The 19,528-nt window shown below is 39.4% G+C and overlaps 1 protein-coding gene across 1 annotated transcript in view; it reads left to right on the top strand.

Moving 5' to 3' along the window:
• Positions 1–19,528, top strand: part of NBAS (neuroblastoma amplified sequence) — a 381,012-nt gene that overhangs the window by 96,354 nt on the left and 265,130 nt on the right. The window contains exons 22-27 of the mRNA XM_026655553.2: positions 7,792–7,875; positions 8,386–8,539; positions 11,982–12,167; positions 13,929–14,102; positions 18,477–18,610; positions 18,845–18,907. Of these exons, the coding sequence (XP_026511338.1) occupies positions 7,792–7,875; positions 8,386–8,539; positions 11,982–12,167; positions 13,929–14,102; positions 18,477–18,610; positions 18,845–18,907 (795 nt within the window). The remainder of the gene's footprint in view (positions 1–7,791; positions 7,876–8,385; positions 8,540–11,981; positions 12,168–13,928; positions 14,103–18,476; positions 18,611–18,844; positions 18,908–19,528) is intronic.

Raw genomic sequence — 19,528 nt, 5'->3', positions numbered from 1 at the left:
CATTTGTACTTCGTTATATATCTAATATTCAGATTACGACTGACTGGTTAAGCAATAATTTCAGTTTTTCTGTCCATTGAAAGAAATAGATCAAAAATTATGGCCCTTGGAAGTGATGGAAGTAAGAATAATGACCAGTCTGTGGGATGAGTGCTCCTTGTACATCTTCTGAAGTTTAATGCCATGCTAATGTATTACCTCTGCATTACCCATAGGTTCGCACTTGTGAGCTCTCATGCTGATTCTGTTCCATATCTGGAAGGATATCACATCACTTTGACAGGTCTTTTCTATTACTTCAAATCTATTCCTTAGCATTTTGATTAAAATGAAAGAGGGTTTATTAGATGAGCCATCGTTAAACCATAAGGAAATTCATGGGCAGCTCCAGCTGGCAGCATATAGAGCAAAATAAATTGTATTCAGTGCTATGGACTATAAAATAAGTTATTTTAATAAGCTGTCTGACTCCAAAATCAGTGTCACCTCTTTCCCCCAACAGACTTTTTAGGGATGAAATATGTTCTTATAGATGTTTTGATGTTTGTTAGAACTGTGCCATATATTACAATACATGGATTTTGCAATTGCTAATTGCTGTTGGTGGTCTGTGAAGAAAACTAAAATGGCCTGTTTGGATGAGGGCTGCCACACTTGTGCAGAGGGATTGAAGGTTGACCCAGAAACTGATGAAATGTGGACAGAACTCTGCTTTTCAGTGTTAACCATTTTATATAGGGGAAGAAAATTAAAGTCTGTAAAACAGATTTTAAATATAGTTAAAATGGAAGCTTAAAACAGATTATCAGAGATTGAAAGTAATGTACTGTATGCGCATAAGTGTTTGGCGTATAGTCTTGCATCTGGTTCCTATATTGGATTTTTATGGGAACCTGCCACAGTTCTGCAAGTTTCTGAAATTGACTAGGTTCTGATAAATAACATGTTGAGGACAACATAGCAGTAATAAAATATAGTGGCTTTTTTTTTTTTTTTTTTTCATTTTTGACCACTGTCTAAATTCTTAGAGACAACCATATGTTGATTACATTTGTGCCTATTATAAGAAAATTTCAACCATTTTCCTTTTCTGATTTAATACTAGCTGGATGTCAGTTTATTTTTATTGTATAAATATTAAAGGGAATAACTATCACACATGTTAGTGCTGATTTGGCAGCTCCCTCACCTGTGTCATAGAACCTCTCACTTCCTGGCTGACCCTAATGTGTGAACCAAGTTCCTGTCAGCAGATTCTGCTCTCTACTAGAAGCATATTGCTGTGTGAGGGAGTGGTCACCACTGAGACATCATGGGAGTGGGGGAGGTCAAAACTTAATGGGGCCTTATGAATGTGTGTCTTCTATGTGGTTTTATCCAGGGTGTGTGATACTATGTAATCTAAGCCAGGGTAAAGCACACAAAATATGGGAGAAAGGCCCATAAGTGTGTGTTATTCATAGATGGCCTGATTCAGTGCACATTGAAGTCAGTGGGAGTATCTCCATTAACTTCCGTGGATGTTGGATCAGGCCTACAGAGAAAGGTCTGTATAATAAAGATGAATTGGTGAGAGAGGACCATTTCAATATCATGCATTCCTCTGTTAACATCCAACTTATTAGTAAGAACATAATAAAACATTTGAAAAAACGGATTATAGAGAAGTGTACAGAGATTCTACTGCATTTGTCCCATGGTCATTACAACTATGCCAGTTAAAACTTGCTTGTGATGCTCCATTTGGGCCATTTTGAAAAGCTCTGATAATGCATACAGTAAAAAGTCTGGTTTATCCTTTTTTGGTGTGCAGGTGAAGGCTAGAGAGCTGGTGAGGTGATTGAATTAAGGGAAAGGGTTTCTTTCTGTCTTTAAACATATGTATTTTTGTGTGTGAGTGAGAGATTCTTAAAGTGCTCCTGGCAAGAAAATTCCAGGTTGAGGCTGAAATGCCATATTTACTTATATAACCCAGGCTTGATATTTTTGTGGATACCACCTCTTCTATTTCTATTCCTTTTTGTGGTGGAATTTTCAAACGTGCCAGTCGCCCAACTTCCTTTGACTTTCAATGGGTGTTGGACACCTAACTCCCATTAGCAATTCTGGAAATCCTCCACCCCCTTAGACCCACTCATCTCTCTAGTAAATGTGTGCTTTCAGAATTGCAAAACAAGTCAGTCAAAACAGAAATTGCAAGGTTTTTGGTACTCATTTTATAGTTTATCCACAAACATACCGTAAAGATATCTCTTTATTTTCTGCTATGGGAAAGGAAAAAGAGAAGGGCGAAGTGGCCCTTTGGGACTTTGGCTACTCCAAATAGCACTGGGGTGGTGTTTCTTTAGCGAGAATGAAGATTTTTTTTGTAGGCTACGGTGTTCCATACAGAGATGCAATGATTTAATATGAAAAAGGGCTTTTGTCTGTTTTTAACCAGGCTCATAATATTACTTAGATGTCAGCTTGTAAGTATGAACAATTGCAGCTGTCATTTCTGCATCATGTGCTAAACTTCTTCACGGGGGCAATGCTGCTTTTCTATTCTTCATAGAATTAAAGGGGAAAAAAACTGGTTCTCAACCAAGGAAAGAAAAGTCTGGCAAATCTGAACAGAGTGAAATACAGTTTCTGTCAGTGATCCCCTGAACTGTTCTTATTACAGTTGAAATTATAGGCCATAGTGTGATGTTGGACAAGCTATTCCACATGGACTCCCTATCTGCACATTTCTTTTCAAGTGCCTATAAATCAGAAAGTGTTGCTTTGCATGGTACATTAGTTTTTAAAAACTTGATGTATACCTAAGGGGGAAAAATGAATTAATGAAGAAAATTCCTATACATGATGCAATTGTTCAGTATTTAACGGAGCACACTGTGCTTTAAAATGCCCTGAGTACCTTCCCTGTTCCTCTTGTCAGCACTTTAAATTGTCCTACTTAATTTTAGATAGCATAAATTTCTCCTTTCTTGGAGCAGTGTCAGTATGAATTCCTTGGTGCTGGAAGCAGCAAGATCTCAAGATCAAATCAAATACACTCTAATTTTTAAAGGGAGGAGAAGGAAATATTTATATATTTTTTTCAGCTGGAGAAGCCATGTGGTTTATAAGAGAGGTAAAGTATGGGTCTTGGATGTGTTGGTATCAGTCTTCTGAAAGGAAATGCGGAGTACAATAATTCATTGTCTTAGATTGGGTGGGTGCTTGCATGTCCTTGTTAAAATATAAGATAATTTTAACAGCTTTTTCCAGTGTATGGTGGGAACCTAAACAGTATTGAAAGTACTTGGAAGAAGGAGGCACATCATTCATGTAGACTCAATAATATGATTGACATTCTGGTTAATTAAGAAGAAATTAGCACAAGTTTTGAACTATTAATTGCAAACCACTAATGCTAATGAAACATTCAAGTTGAGAAACCAAGCACTCAAGACAGAAAATTCCAAAAGTTAAGGTTTGCTTTGCTTTATGTTAGCCATGTTTCATGGCAAATAGACTTTATACCAGTATTTGTTAATAACAAACTATCCATCAAAGTTGACATTTGATAATGCTGACTTTAGATTGTTAGATCTCTCAACCTTAATGCTATGGTAAGAGCAGTATTTTTGTATCCTTTCATTTATTTAACAGACTAAAAGACAATTTCTGAGCTGTTCTACTTCCAGAATGTCTCTCAGTTCTTCCCCACTCTGAGTCCTATAAGCACAGACTGTTCAGAACTGAAGTCGCCATGTTACAGAGACGCATCCTTGCTGGCTTTTAATGACCAATTTTAAATGATCCTAACATATTAAAATGGCAAACAATTTAATACAATGAGATCATCAAAGCAAACCACTTTTGAGGATTCAGCCACATTTCAATTACACGGGGGGGAAAAAGAGTGTATCTGTCCTCCTATTTACCCACAAACAAAAATGTTCATAGCTCAGACAGCTAAACAAACTTTCCCAAAAGTTCCCACTTGAGCTGAGACCATATGTGGAAAACTTCTGAAGCAACTGAAGGTGGACGATTAGAATGTAGTTAAGTTTCAAACTTGGGACTGTAGTAAGAGCAATCTGCTCTAGTCTCATTACTTAATGTAGGTTGTCTATTTGGTGTTTAAATTGACGGTTACACAAAAAAGCAAAAGTTATAACTGCCCAGTCAAAAAATGATGGTGAAAGGCTTCTGGCAGCATATCCATTGTTTGTCACGAGAGAGAGAGAGAGATGCTGTCTCCTTAATATAGATTTTTCCACACTGGAACTAATGTTCATGGAGTGTGCAACATCCTCTCATGTTGAATGTTTGCTTAGCATGCTCAGTGTCTGCTTAACATGCTCTGTTCAGTTTCACTATGAAATACCATTTTAAGAAGTTCAGCTCTATTAACAACTAATCTTGGCCTGTGATGAAGAATACAAGTTTTTCAAATTGATGAATAGAAACAAGATTTTAACTGGTAAAATTTTTTTGAGTTGATGTGGTCCAGTATGATATTAAACTCCTAATTGAAAAGGCTTTTATCTTAAACCATAACACAAGTTATTACAGTAAAAATGAGAAGTTTGTTTAGCATTAGAATTCTTGGGGACATCGAGTTAAAACACCGTGTAATTGTTAATGTACTGGGAAAGAAAACAGTCTCCCCACCTCTAATTCTTAAAAAAGCAAAGTGGATTTGTTATGGTCCAGGAATCTTACAGAAATGTTAGACAAGCACTTAACATATCCTCTCAGCCTAATGTTCTAGAAAACACCTCTTGCTTATGTCTCTTAAACACAGGTGAGGTTGAGTAAAACTTGCATTAATAGGGTGTCCAAAATGAGTGTGGCAACATTTTTGCAGAAATGGATTAAAACAACTCACTGAACATGAAAGGATGCGAAAAGTCCCCAGAGTGGCCAGGGTATATATGTGGGTATGATAGGTTGGTCCAGTATGACTGACAGAAGTATGGGGCAGTCATGGGGCAAAAATCCCAGTGACTTTCATAGGGACAGGATTACACCAAAGGAGTCAGATAGGGCTTAAAAGAAAGGGTAATGGCATTGGACTATGTTTCTGGTTGATGGAGTGAGATTCTGAAGCCCTTTTCTCATTGTCCCCACCTTTGTTTTTGTTTTATCTGTTCGGGTGGTATAGGGAAAAGGGAGTGTTTTAATAGTTAATATTAAATAGGCAGCAGATTTAATTAATAGGCAGCAGATTTAAAACAAAGGAAGTATTTTTTCACACAACACACAGTCAACCTGTGGAACTCCTTGCCAGTGGATGTTGTGAAGGCCAAGACTATAACAGGGTTCAAAAAAGAACTAGATAAGTTCATAGAGGATAAGTCCATCAATGGGTATTAGCCAGGGTGGACAGGGATGGTGTTTCTAGCCTCCGTTTGCCAGAAGCTGGGAGTGGGTGATGGGATGGATCACTGATGATTACCTGTTTTTTTCATTCCCTCTGAGGCACCTGGCATTGGCCACTGTCGGAATACAGGATACTGGGCTAGATGGACCTTTGTTCTGACCCAGTATGGCCGTTCTTATGTTCTTATTCAACCTCTACTACAACTTCCTGGCTGAGTTCTGAAACAAGTTTTCCCCCTTTTGGTATAGTTCCTTTCTCCTATACTAACCAGCAACAGCTGTTATGGCTAGCTTTATCCCTCCACCAGTCAAGGAGGAGACAAATTTTGGTCAGTCAGCTAGGCTAGAAGTTTGAGCACTGAAGTGAAGGAGAAGGAGCAGCCTTGTTTGGCATCATCATGGAGACTACTGTGGTTTTTTTTTTTTTTTAAAGATAAATAATATCAGGATTTGATGTTTTAAGTTAGGTGGAAGGTGATGCTCATTTTAAAGGTGGGGGAAATGGAAACATAGGGAAGTTGAGACGTACCTAAAGTTGTGCAGACTGGTATAGAACATAGGTCTTACTCCACTTGCTGTGCTCTAATCATTAGAGCTGGTGCTTCCTCCTATATTTTCTTCCTCTTGACCTTTATGACCTGCAGATACTTCCCCAGGGCCGGTGCTACCATTAAGGCAAACTAGGTGGTTGCCTAGGGTGCCAAGATTTGGGGGCGCCAAAAAGCGGTGCCCCCAATTTTTTTTACAGTGTCCTTACGCCCCCTCCCCGAGCGCACTGTCGCTGCTCCACTTCTCTTGCCTCCCAGGCTTGCGGCCCCAATCAGGTGTTTGGCGCCGCCACAAGCCTGGGAGGGGAGGAGACTTAGAGCGGGGGGCGGCGTGCTTGGGGAGGAGGTGGAGCAGAGGTGAGCTGGGGTGGGGAGCTGCCGCACGGCTCCCTGGGTCGGGGAGCTGCTGCGGGGTGGGCGCTTCAGGGCGGGGGGGAAGCTGCCGCGGGGGGGGGGGGGGGGGGGCCCGGGGGGGGGGGGGGGGGGGGGGGGGGGGGGCGGCGGCGGGGCTGGGGGGGGGGGGCATGCAAGGTGGAAGTTTCGCCTAGGGCGCGAAACTTCCTTGCACCGGCCCTGTACTTCCCTGACATTTTGTTGCTGATTTTTCCAATGAAGGATATAATTTTGGGTAGTTGTGATTGTCCTTGGTGCCACCAACAGTGTTAGAAGCATCACAGTGGGGAAGGAGGGACATATGGCCTTTCTGGAGAAATGTGCCTGGGGGATGAAAGTGGGTGAGGGTGCTCCACTTAGATAACATATGTAGTGCCTATTGCTAAACGTGATAGTTAATTAAATTTTCAAGTCACCTTTCATCAGTTTATTTGCATTATGCTTTTACAATTGATTTGTGCATCAGAACATATCATTTTGCTTTTTAAGCTACTGAGGGCATATCCATTGCTACCGGTTACACTGTTGCTGTCCTCGAAGGGATGAGAAATTTATATTAGCCTTTAATTTGCAATAAAGAGGTCATGCCTGTAAGGCTTGCATCAGTATTATGGTATTGAATTATCAGGATCATGTTAAAATGAGTAAGGCTTAGTACACTTTATTGCTCCAATTTGTTGAAAATTTAAAACCATGCCTGTGTGCACAGTTTTTCTCGTCTCCTGTGCTTTGGTTTCTGTTCGGTATGGCTTAACAAGATTTTCCAGCTTTTTTTGATGTTTAAACCAATACTAGGAAGATGAAGGATAAAAACCATAGTGAATTGTTTTTAGTAATAACATTTGTTGTTCTTAATCTATATTGTATACAGGAAATGCAAATTCCATTTTTAGATGATTCTCACTAGATCATTTAGTAAATATTCACTATGGATGTTTGTAGGCAGAAACCCATGTCTAACTTAATTGAGAAAATCAATACAGCAGGGTATATTTTATCTCTGTTCAGTACAAGGATTTGTCTACAAGTTTGTAAAGAATCCTATTCTTTTTCTAAGCTAAAGATCCTGTCCCATTCTTTTATTATTCATTTCAAGCTTCTGTGATAGAAATATTCTTGTTAAATATCCTTACTGTGAAAGCAAAGGAAGCCCAGACCTATAGTTTTGCTATTTTTTGACAAATTAGAAAATTCTAAGATATTAAATTGTCAAAAATAACATGAGTAAAATCTGTTGTCCATGAAATAGCTCTCAAATATCTTGTAAGTAACATACAGACTTTCCAAGCTAGGTATGCAAAATTATTCTCATGCCTCTGTATGCCCAATTTATGCAACAGATACCTGTTAGGAATTGATCCTACCAATTGAATGGTAATATAGACTGAATCCAAATACTTTGCTGTTCTATCTATTTAGTTAACAGAATGTTTTTACCAATCCATACTTTTTCAAAATGTTTGTATAAAATTTCCATTGTGTTTTGTAATAGTTGTAGGCAGGATGTGTTGATGATTCTTCCCTGGAGTGAACAGAAGCATCGGGAAGAGGACTGGTGTGAAAATCCACAGTGCAAGTAGGTATAGAGAGAGAGAGAGTGTGTGTGTGTGTGTGTGTGTGTGTGTGTGTGTGTGTGTGTGTTAAAAAGAACACTCTGAGAGGTTGCCAAAATAAGGTTGATGGAATGCATGACTAAAATATTTGTCTTTACTATTTATGCCTGAGTTGGTAGACAATTAAAAGCTCATGTAACAAAAATATATTCAAAACAACAACACTATGCTAATGCAGTGTTAAACCTGAAATTTTAATTACATAAAAGTAGAGAAACTATGCGTTCAGGTATCAGAGGGGTAGCCGTGTTAGTTTGGATCTGTAAAAAGCAACAAAGAATCCTGTGGCACCTTATAGACTAACAGACGTATTGGAGCATAAGCTTTCGTGGGTGAATTTCAGGGATTCATAACAATATTAACTCTTCATCTTTATGCACATGGATTTTTAAGTAACTTTAATGGTATGTGTCACAGCCTCAATCTTAGTCCATCTGTATATACCTTTGTAACTTTTTGTTTGCTCTTCTCAGAATGATATTTGAACCAGTTCTTCAAGATGAAGATGAATTCTTGTATGAAGCACAACCTGAGTTATTAAAGTACAGAACTACTAAGCTTTCGATAGACCTGGTTTCTGACTGGTATTGGAATAGGGCACAGGAGATTGAGAACTATGCTATGCAGGTAAGAACAGCAGCACAGAAATAGTAATTGTTGGCATAGATGCAAGCATTTTATTGCTTTTCGAAGCTAATTAAGCTGTGTCAAAAGTAGGCGATAGCAAACTGTCTGAACTGAGTACTGGTAGTGATTGCAGACAGTGATGTAAAATGCTGGCCTATTGAGGTCATTGGGGCGCTTGCCATGGAATTAAGTATGGGTTCACAGATTTGAGTGTGTTTCCTGAATTCAATCCTGTTTAAGGTTTACTCAGCTGAATTGTGATTGATTCATAGGTGTGAATGGAGGAATCTAGTAAATTTCCTTTGGCCTATCTGTACCTGGGCTCTAGAAAATAGCAAAACTTTCCCAGCATTTTCCCTTCTGCTACATATTTTATGTTCATGTTATCTAAAGGAAGAAGTGTTGAATAGTGAGTGGCTTAATCAGGGAACTCAGCTGTGATGTCAGGCCAACTTGCTGTGTGAATTTGGGCAAGTCATGCAGCCTGTCTGTGCCCTTGTTTCCCCACCTCTTCAAAATGTGTAAAGCACTTTGAGATCCTTGGATGAATGGTGCCATGAGAATGGAAAGTGTTACTATTAATGTTATGACATGCTCTACCCCTGACTGTAGTTTTGAGAATCCTCTGTGGAATGTCACAGATAATTGCAGTTCACTTATGGTTTAACAACATAGAGATGTTTAAAATACTCTTGTGTCTATTAATTAGTAATTTTAAGTACTTCATTTTACAGATCAACCTGAGCTCTTATTTCTTTATATTCCTGAGTTAATTGATCCTCCTAGTTTCATAGATGTTTCATAAAATGCTTAATCTTTCCAGATACCCTCATTGTAGACCCTTTCTTTTAATGACTAAAATAACAGTAAAAGATAACGTTTCTAGTTGCCTAGAGAATTAAAATCCTTAACTAATAAAAAGATTCATCTCCCCTTGCATTTTAAGAAAGATAAAAGATATAGGGAATATTTTTTCTTAGTGCCCAGAAATGCCTTTGGAAATCATTTACATTGGCCTCGAAAAATGTTATGATGGTTAGTTGTATCCAGTGAGGTTTTCCTGTAATATACAGCTCTTTGTGTTACACTGGAGCACAGTTTTTAATTTAATGTGTCAATAATTTAATTGATTTTTGGAAGTTTGTTTTTAGTTTAGTAATAATTTGCAAAGGCAACAGATTCACAGATGATACTAGAAAAGACACAGATTAGAATTAATGTTCAGAAAATGTGGATGTACTATTAAAAACAAAATGCAGCATTATTACTGTTTGTCAAGTTTTCGTCTGATTTTTTTCTGTACTCAGCTTCTGTACTTTAACTCATTTACTTGCAGTCATCTGCCATTTAGTAACATTTCATCTCCTCTGTATCCATCACATTTTGATATCATATGTAGACTATCAGAGGGGTAGCCATGTTAGTCTGGATCTGTAAAAAACGACAAAGAGTCCTGTGGCACCTTATAAACTAACAGACATATTGAAGCATAAGCTTTCGTGGGTGAATACCCACTTCGTCAGACGCATATGTAGAGTGTTTGTACTAATAAATCTCCCGTATCTTTTAATCTCACACCCTCATTTCCAAACACCTCCTTTCAGTATTCGAAAGTTAGTTGACTGTACCTTTTTATTATCCTTTTCACCATTCTTATCTAAGATGTTTACTAGCTGCTGTGCTTATGAGGAATAAGCTAGTTAGCAGAGATGAAGAGCAAATATTTTGTTTCTATGTCATAATCTCTCCACTAGTTGCGCGTGCTGGTTGTCGTCCTTTTGCTAATCCATGTCAGGCAGCTGAAGTCTTGCTGCCATGTAACTCTGTCCACTCAGCAGGAGATGGCTTCTGCAAGACTTGGGGGGAAATTATGGTAGTTTGGTTTGTAGCTTGTTTGGGAATCCTGTAGTTCTTCCATTTCATTTCCCTGCCTTCCACTTTCCCCCTTCTCCTCCCCCCCCCCCCCCCCGCCAAAATAAAGAAAAATAAAACAAACGACCAGCAATATACGTGCAGTCTCAAACAGTAGCAAAGCCAGGAAATGTGCATCCTATTAAGGACAAAAAGGTGCTCCTTTATGAAGCTTCTCTTCCAGCTTCTGCAGACTGTGTAACCTGCTCACAGCCTACTGAACAATGACTGACTGAAAGGGATTCATTCTCTCAGGCTGGATTGAGCCTCCCACTGTTCCAGGACTCCAGTCCTCTCCCAAGAGCACCGCTATGCTATGCAGATACTTGTCAAAGCAGACAACTGTCAGTTGCAAATGAAATCACTCCCTATTCAAGAATTTCTCTGGGGCCAGCGCAAAAGGGCAAGATCTAGGAAAAGTGCGAGCGTTTCTTTAATGTGTTTAAACGGGTTGTCATTAACTTGGGGAAACAACCGGTATTCTTTCTGCCTTGCAGGAGGAGTCACTTCCCTTTAGAGGGCATCACTTTTATGGTTGATCCCTACCCCCCAACTTCTCTCAGGTGTGGATTAAAAGCTAGCCTCTCCTATCCTAACTCTTCAAAGACGGAGCAGACCCTTACTCAGATGGGTCAATGGCTCCCTTAATGATCTCTAACACTTCCCTAGCTCAAATATCTAATGTGGATGCAGTTGTGGCTTCCCTACCCAAAGATTTTTTTTTAATATGGAGATATACCTATCTCATAGAGCTGGAAGGGACCTTGAAAGGTCATTGAGTCCAGTCCCCTGCCTTGACTAGCTGGACCAAGTACTGTCCCTGACAGATTTTTGCCCTAGATCCCTACATGGCCCGCTCAAGGATTGAATTCACAACCCTGGGTTTAGCAAGCCAATGCTCAAACCACTGAGCTATCCCTCCCCCCTAAGGATAGGGTAGTTCCCTCGGAGTATTGTCTCCCGAAAGATTATAGGACGGGAAGATACGAGGTACCCACCACAAGGATTCTGAAGCAGTAGCAGTAGCCGTGAAAGCTTCTTTAACAACCACATGATTTGTCCAGGTAGCAGTGTCCTGATGCAGTGACCTAAAGAATACAGACCAATTAAACAGGGAATATTTTTTCTCTATTTTAAAGAAAATATCCCTAGTTGTACCTTTTATGTCTGATTCCTGTAGTCTGTGAACTTTCTAGTAAGAGCAATGACACCTAATTCAGTGACCATGACACTACTCTGTCTCAGACCCTGGATTGCTGAGACTAATCAAGTCCTTTGTAAGTATGTGTGGGAAAGGACAGGGAACTCTCACTTCCAAACCCTTCAGTAACACAAAAGAGATTTAAAACAACAAAGACAAAGATGATACCATTGTTTTTAAAACCTCATCTGGCTCTTTAGTGACTACTCCTACCTGGAAAAAAATATTGGAAAAACAATATCTGAGGGACCAGTTAGGACTAGTTCAAGTATTGATTACCCAAAAGAAACAATCAAGTAACAACATAAATCTTTTTTTTCTTATTTTCAGGTGGACTGTGCTCTGTCCCTGGTTCGACTTGGCATGGAGAGGAACATTCCTGGTCTGCAGGTGCTTTGTGATAACCTGGTTACTCTGGAGATGCTGATTTATGAGACTGGATGTGATCTAACCCTAACCTTGAAAGATCTGCAGGAGATGAAAGATAGTGAAAAACTAAGACTGTTAATGATGAATGTACGTATTTTTGAAAATGCATTAGTTAGATTGTTGAGCCTAAATAATTTCCATGCTTATATAGACTCCTTGCATGTGTAACATAACAGTGCTCTTCAGCCAGAGGTGTTTCCCTGTCACATTTCCATTTATTATCCATCCATATCCCAAACAGCATTGGCACTAGATTTGTTTATTTTTTAATAATGTGGAAATGGTATTTTTGGAAAACAGCGGAACCATTTTGGCTCATTTTAAAAATAAAATGAAAACAACCCTCCTCCCCCCCCCCAGAGACTAAGTCTGAATAATTTCAGACTGCAAGCCATGATTGACTGAAAACGGGAATAGGATAGAAATGCCTTAAGTATCACTATTGCTACTGCTCAAGTTATAAGAGCACTTTTTTTTTAGATGGTTTTTGATGTTTATAACTATTAGCAGCTAAATCTCAGCTCATTTCTGTGCAGCAGATAAACTCATCTGAAATCATCTCTGGTTCTTCAGTCTTCTTTTTCTTGTGCAACACCCATCTTTTTTTATACAATTTATATTGTAGGAGGAAACTGATAGTGAACCCAATATGCAGTTTGCCTAACATTTGCCATTACAAAAAGATTCTTGTGATTTTTTTTTTTATTATTATTATTTTGAAACACTTCCAATGTGTGCAGCACGCCTTTGAAATTCAGCAGGGGGAATGTCCTTAGGCGAGAGAAGTACCTTTTCTTTGTCCCATGAAATTCTGTTCAAGTTCTGCTGAGACATAGATTCATAGATTCATACACTTTAGGATTGGAAGGGACCTCGAGAGGTCATCAAGTCCAGTCCCCTGCCCTCATGGCAGGACCAAATACTGTCTAGATCATCCCTGATAGACATTTATCTAACCTACTCTTAACTATCTCCAGAGATGGAGATTCCACAACCTCCCTAGGCAGTTTAGTTTATTCCAATGTTTAACCACCCAGACAGTTAGGAACTTTTTCCTAATGTCCAACCTAAACCTCCCTTGCTGCAGTTTAAGCCCATTGCTTCTTGCTCTATCCTTAGAGTTTTCTCCCACTTCCTTATGACACCCTTTTAGATATCTGAAAACTACTATCACGTCCTCTCTGTCTTCTCTTTTCCAAACTAAACAAACCCAATTCTTTCCGCCTTCCTTCATAAGTCATGTTCTCAAGACCTTTAATCATTCTTGTTGCTCTTCTCTGGACCCTCTCCAATTTCTCCACATCTTTCTTGAAATGCGGTGCCCAGAACTGGACACAATACTCCAGCTGAGGCCTAACCAGCGCAGAGTAGAGTGGAAGAATGACTTTTCTCTTGCTTGCATTCCTTGGGAAACTTTTGGCAGCCTGCCAAAATAATTTAATATGAATATGGTAAGGCTGGGCTCATGCCACCACCAAAGCAGCAGTGGGATGGGATGTTGCACTGGGAATGCCTGGTATGACCAGGTCAGCTGTAGTCAAGGGGGCTGAGGAATGAGAAAGCTGAGCTTTTCTATAAGACTCCCTTAGACACAATAGCCCGTCCCTCCCATCTTGGATGACAGTCTTCTCCTGCTGCCAGTTAATTTAATTAATTCTGTAGTTTAAGTGGTAGGAGTCTGTGCTGAAAGCTCAGGGTTCAAACGATGCTGATGATGCATGATGAGGAAAGTTTATTACTGTTACACTTAATAAAATTTGTTTTTACCTTTTTTCATTTTTAAAAAAAAGGAACTGTTTTTTATCATTCTGTTTTCATTTGTTTTGTTTAACTTCTTACACTTTCTAGTCTTCTGATGAAAGATATGTGAAGAACGTTTATCAGTGGATGGTCCCATTTCTACATCGCTGTGAAAATCAGTCCCCTGGTCTTGCAAACACACTTTTTAGGGAGTATTTAGTAAGCTTAGCAAAGGAAGACCTGAAATTCCCTCTGAAGATCTTTCAAAATTCAAAACCAGATGTAAGTACAGATTCATAGTTGTTTTATTTATTGGCTTATTTGAAAACTATAATTTATCATGCAGAACTGGATTCATAAGTAAGGTTTGTTTGTTTCCCGATCAGTTTTAGAGGTTGACTCTGTCCTTTTTTTCCTTTTTCACTGAATATTTGTCATGCAGATATGAAAATATGTTCCCTAAACAAGGTTAAAACAGAATTTCTAATGTATGGTTAAACCATAGTTCTTGATCAGTATGTCAAAAGATATGTTAATCATTAATCACTAGCAGAAATACCCAGTGGAGTAGAAATTAGTAGGGATTCTTCTGAATGTCATTTTTTGGTAATGCATTGAACTTCATTTTCTGAATATGGCTAAATATTTTGTTTGTTTGTTTGAAGCCTCTTAAAATATTTTTCTGAGTACTTCTGTCTGGTGCCTTTCCCTGAAGAATTTTACCAGCTTTCATTTTTTTCCCACTAAAAGTGTTGGTAAGAAGTATTTCTTTGCCTCATTAATGAGGGGAAAAAAGCAGTGATATTGATCACTGTAGATAAAAATGCTGAAATTCATATCTCAGTAAGTTGCTACTATTCTCATAAGAAAGTAGAAGGACCACAATAGAACTTTAATAAAATAAGCTGTATCCCTTTCCATTCATCTTTGCATCCATTATTTAAACTACCTTTTTCCAGTAGCTAGATCGAAATGTGTGTAGTTAGATATTTTAAATTTACATTCACCCACAGCCCTCGTCAGTTCATATAAAGTTCATTTATTTGTGTAATTATTTATTTAGATTTCTAAAACATACATAGCAGAAAGGTCCAGCTTAAATCCTGATATTCCCGTCCTGTGTTTTAAATGCACAATCCACACCAACACACCCACTTCCTGCATAGTCACACTCTGGCTGCCAAGGTAAGTTCTACCTCTCCTCGTAGGGTAGAGAAGGACACCTCTACTGCTTCAGAAAATAGAGGACTCTCCCAGCTTCTTTTGGAAGGGGAGAAGACCCCCTGCTGCCCCTACTTGAAATGGATGTTGGGGCATAGGTCCACAGGGGGTAAAACCATGGGAGTCCAATGTCACGCTGTGCCTCAGGGCCTACGTTGCCTTAATCAGGACCTGATTCAAAATAAACTAATGGAACAAATATTTAGATCAAATAAATCATTAAATATCTAGAGGGCAACAGAACTATGCATAATAAACAGCAAGGTTTTATAAATCTTGTTAGAAAAACATGCCTGATAGCTTTTCCACCACAGTAATAGATTTGGACTCTAAAATACTAAATACTGTATTTCATGAAACCTTAATTGGAACCTTGACATTGCCTTGGATGTTTGTGTGTGGATTGACCTTTGTCTAAAAATGGAAAGCAAGAGACAGTGAAAGATAGCAGTATGCCAAGTTCGAATTGGAAGCCACCAATATTGTTTCTTGGATCAGTGGTATGTGACATCTTCATTAATGACCTAGAAGATGGAAGAAACAGCAAATTAATATAATTGCTATGATAAAACATCAATACAGCTAATTCTCACTTCAGATACAGATTTTAAGTTGCTTCTGATGGCTGTAGTCCAGGAGTTGGCAACCTTTCAGAAGTGGTGTGCCGAGTCTTCATTTATTCACTCTAATTTAAGGTTTCGCGTGCCGGTAATACATTTTAACATTTTAGAAGGTCTCTTTCTATAAGTCTATAATATATAACTAAACTATTGTTGTATGTAAAATAAATAAGGTTTTTAAAATGTTTAAGAAGCTTCATTTAAAATTAAATTAAAATGCAGAGCCCCCCGGACCAGTGGCCAGGACCCCAGCAGTGTGAGTGCCACTGAAAATCAGCTCGCGTGCTGTGTTTGGCACGCGTGCCATAGGTTGCCTACCCCTGCTGTAGTCCCATATGGATGAGATCAATATTTGAGTTACTTTAAATCTGATCCAAAAACTTGGTACTCTGGTGATTCAATTTATAGTTTATAATGTAATCTTTCAAAAGATGGAACTGCAGCAAAGTTCATGTCCCAGTCCTGAACTGTTATATCAGGGATCGGCAACCTTTGGCACGCGGCTCGTCAGGGAAATCCGCTGGTGGTCTGGGACGGTTTGTTTACCTGCAGCATCCGCAGGTTGGTTGATTGCAGCTCCCACTGGTCGCGGTTCGCCGTTCCAGGCCAATGAGGGCTGCGGGAAGCGGCAGCCAGCACATCCCTCAGCCCACGCCACTTCCCGCAGCCCGCATTATCCTGAAACAGCGAACCGCGGCCAGTGGGAGCTGCGATCGGCCAAACCTGCGGACGCTGCAGGGAAACAAACCATCCCGGCCCGCCAGCGGAGTTCCCTGACGGGCCGCATGCCAAAGCTTGCCGATCCCTGTGTTATATGATTGGTGTTTCATTTGCAGAGGAATAATCTCTTTGCTCAAAAGAGGGTGTCAACAGTCACTTCTTACATCTCACAAAAATGATATTTAGAGAATAGTTCTGCAGATGAATTAACTGTGCATTTAGGAGCCAATCAAAATTGCAAGTGAAATTGTATTTCATATGCTGGCCTAATAAACACAAGTTTTGACCCTCTCTCCCCCAACTGATCGTTTATCTAACTGTCTACTTTTGAAGTGTGGTTCTACTCTGGAAAAGTGTTGCTAAAAATGATGACTTCTTACTCAGCAGGTCTGCTCCTTGTGTGTCTTCAGGCATATCTTATTGTTTAACAGACCCAACTAACTTTTTACCGCTTGTCAGTGTCTGCTCTGCAGAGGTAGAAGTGAGAGAGCTAGATGATGTTCCTCCTTGTGCATCATCAATGGAAGTGTTTACTCATTTCCACTTGCTTACTCCCACACAGCCTCACTGGAGACATTGGGTTTGCACAGTTCAAGTGAGAGCAGAATTTGGCCTGCAGGAACTTTTGTTATTGGTGGTGGTACATGAGAAAGAAAGAACTAAGGGATATGGGACTTTGAACATCTTTTTCAGTGTTGGCTGACTCTACTCCTATTGAAGTCAGTGGTAGTTTTACCATTGACTTCAATAGGAGCAGGGTTAGGCTGACACTGAGTATTTTTGAAAATTTCACCCTAAATGCTTAATATTTTATCTATTGTGATGGAAGCACATTCAGTACAATTGTCACCTCTGCCAAGTTATGACTATTCCGATAAAATGATATCAAGAATTTCTCACTACTACATAGTCATCCACTGTGACAGGCTTATGAGCCGTCACTTTCAGAGTAACCTTTCCCCACTATCTCTCTCCTTCCTCATAGTCAAGTAGAAGGACTTAAATACCCACATATGTTGTCCTATATAGATAGGTCCAGGGAATCAATGGGTAACGGGAAGCAGAAGAACTGCGTGGCTTGTAAACCTTTTTTTGTGTGTTGTCTGTGCTGAAAACTTTCTCAAATTCTCCTATTACTGCTCTACTAAAAAACGGAGCTGTACCACTGATAGTTTGTAAGTAATTACATCCTTACTGAAAGACACACTATTGCAAAAAAATTTATTTTTCCCATAATACACCCTTGTATCACTCTTCTCCATATCACATCCTGCATATACAGTAGTGTGAGATCTTGTGTAGATTGGCATCCACTGTTACTGATCCAAGCAGCACAAGTGGACATGATGGTAAAAACACTGGCAGTTGATCTACATTGAAGGTACCTACAAAATGTGGCCCCGATACAGAGAAAAATAACACAACATTGTTAGTGGGGGAGGGGAGTGCTTTTGCAACAGTGAATAACTGGTCTTTCTACAAGCATGGAAACTTTTAAATGGTTCTTCAGTAAAATATAAAATATTCTGGCAATGTAAGGCTGTACTTCAGCTATTGTATTTGGAGCTATATGAATTATTGTAGTATGTCTATACAGTTTCAAATACAGTTTGAGATTCATGAATCATAAATTGACATAATTGTTAGAAGCACCTCATTTTTCTGCTGCATGCAGTAGTGGGTTGTGTGGTGGATGGGCTGTACACAATAACTGCAGCATTTTACAGTATTGATGCTGTTAATGTGCAAATGAAGTAAATTCTTTTGTGTGTAAATAATGGTTTCAAGCATCTAACATTTTTTTTAACAATTTGCCTGTTTAAAATATTTGCTTTTTCAAAATTAAATAGGATTCAGTTGCAAGTATCTTGCTCTTTCAGACCGGTCCAGTACACAGAGGATACAGATTAGCTTTTGTTGCATTTTCTGTAATTACAAAAGATATTTCACAGAGAATTATTAAAGATCCAGAGAGCCTCTAATTTACTTGCACTAGTTAAGATTGTATTTACAGTAACACTGGAATATAGAAAAACTGACTGTAAATGGAAAAAAATGTTTTAACATACAGCAAAATATATTCTGTTTTTGATAGTGTCAGCAAAAAATAATTCCTGATCAGGACCGGCTGATGAGTATGGCACTGGAATGTATCTATAGTTGCGACCGAGATGACCAGCTCTCCCTTTGTTATGATATTTTGGAATGCCTTCCACAAAGAGGATATGGGTGAGCATACATATGTGGTTATATGCGCATTAAATATAGTTCTGAATTATCTAAAATCTTTCCCTGAGATGACATTCCTTTCTCCTGGGGAAATAATTAAAATAAACTAAAAGCTAAAGTATGTAATGTAATTGGTGTAGTACCTATCTTAATTGAACGGTTTGAGCCTATGCTTCATATATGTTAAAAAAAATGTTTAACAAATTGTGTTTTTTTTTATTAAAACCTTCACAGCCCGGAAACAGACATAACTAAAACTCTTCATGACAAGGTAGATGAACTGGAACAAATTCTCAGGTAAAAACCATTTACCATATCAACAGTTCATTTTGTTTTATTGGAGGAATAGTACAGGAATGTACAGGTTACCATGGCATAGGGTCATAGGTCATATCCAAACCCTTCACTACAAATCTAGATGAAAAATACTTTCTGAATGTTGAGTTCTTCTACAATATGAAGGTTGTAACTTTCTTCCTACAAAAAAAATATTTCAACCACTACTGCCCCAAATCAAATATCAAAGCTAGGATTGCAAGGGATGAGAATGGAGTGCTGAACCGCTCCCGTATTTGTGGAACGGCAGTCAGAGTATCTGTAGTGTGTACAAAAGGGTTTAGGCCAAATCTGAGCCTCTAAGCCAGTGGTCCCCAAACTTTTTACCTCGCGCCCCCCATTACTCCTGACCGTGCTGCCCACACCCCTCGGAGCTAGGGCCAGGAGGGGGAGATACGGACAGGGGTAAGGGGGCTGAGGCTGGGGCCATAACTGGGGAAGGAGTGGAGCCTCAGCCGGGAGCGGGATCCCTGGGCGCGGGGTCGGTAGCCACCGCTGGAAGTGGAGCCCTGGGCGCGGGGCTGGCAGCTGGGGCTGGGGCCAGGAGTGGAGTGGAGTGGTGCTCCCTTTCTGCCCTCCGTG

The sequence above is a fragment of the Terrapene carolina genome, unplaced genomic scaffold, assembly GCF_002925995.2.
Source record: "Terrapene carolina triunguis isolate 2854851 unplaced genomic scaffold, T_m_triunguis-2.0 Scaffold42, whole genome shotgun sequence".
Classification (NCBI taxonomy): Eukaryota; Metazoa; Chordata; order Testudines; family Emydidae; genus Terrapene; species Terrapene triunguis.
This window is presented reverse-complemented; position numbering and strand designations above follow the sequence as displayed.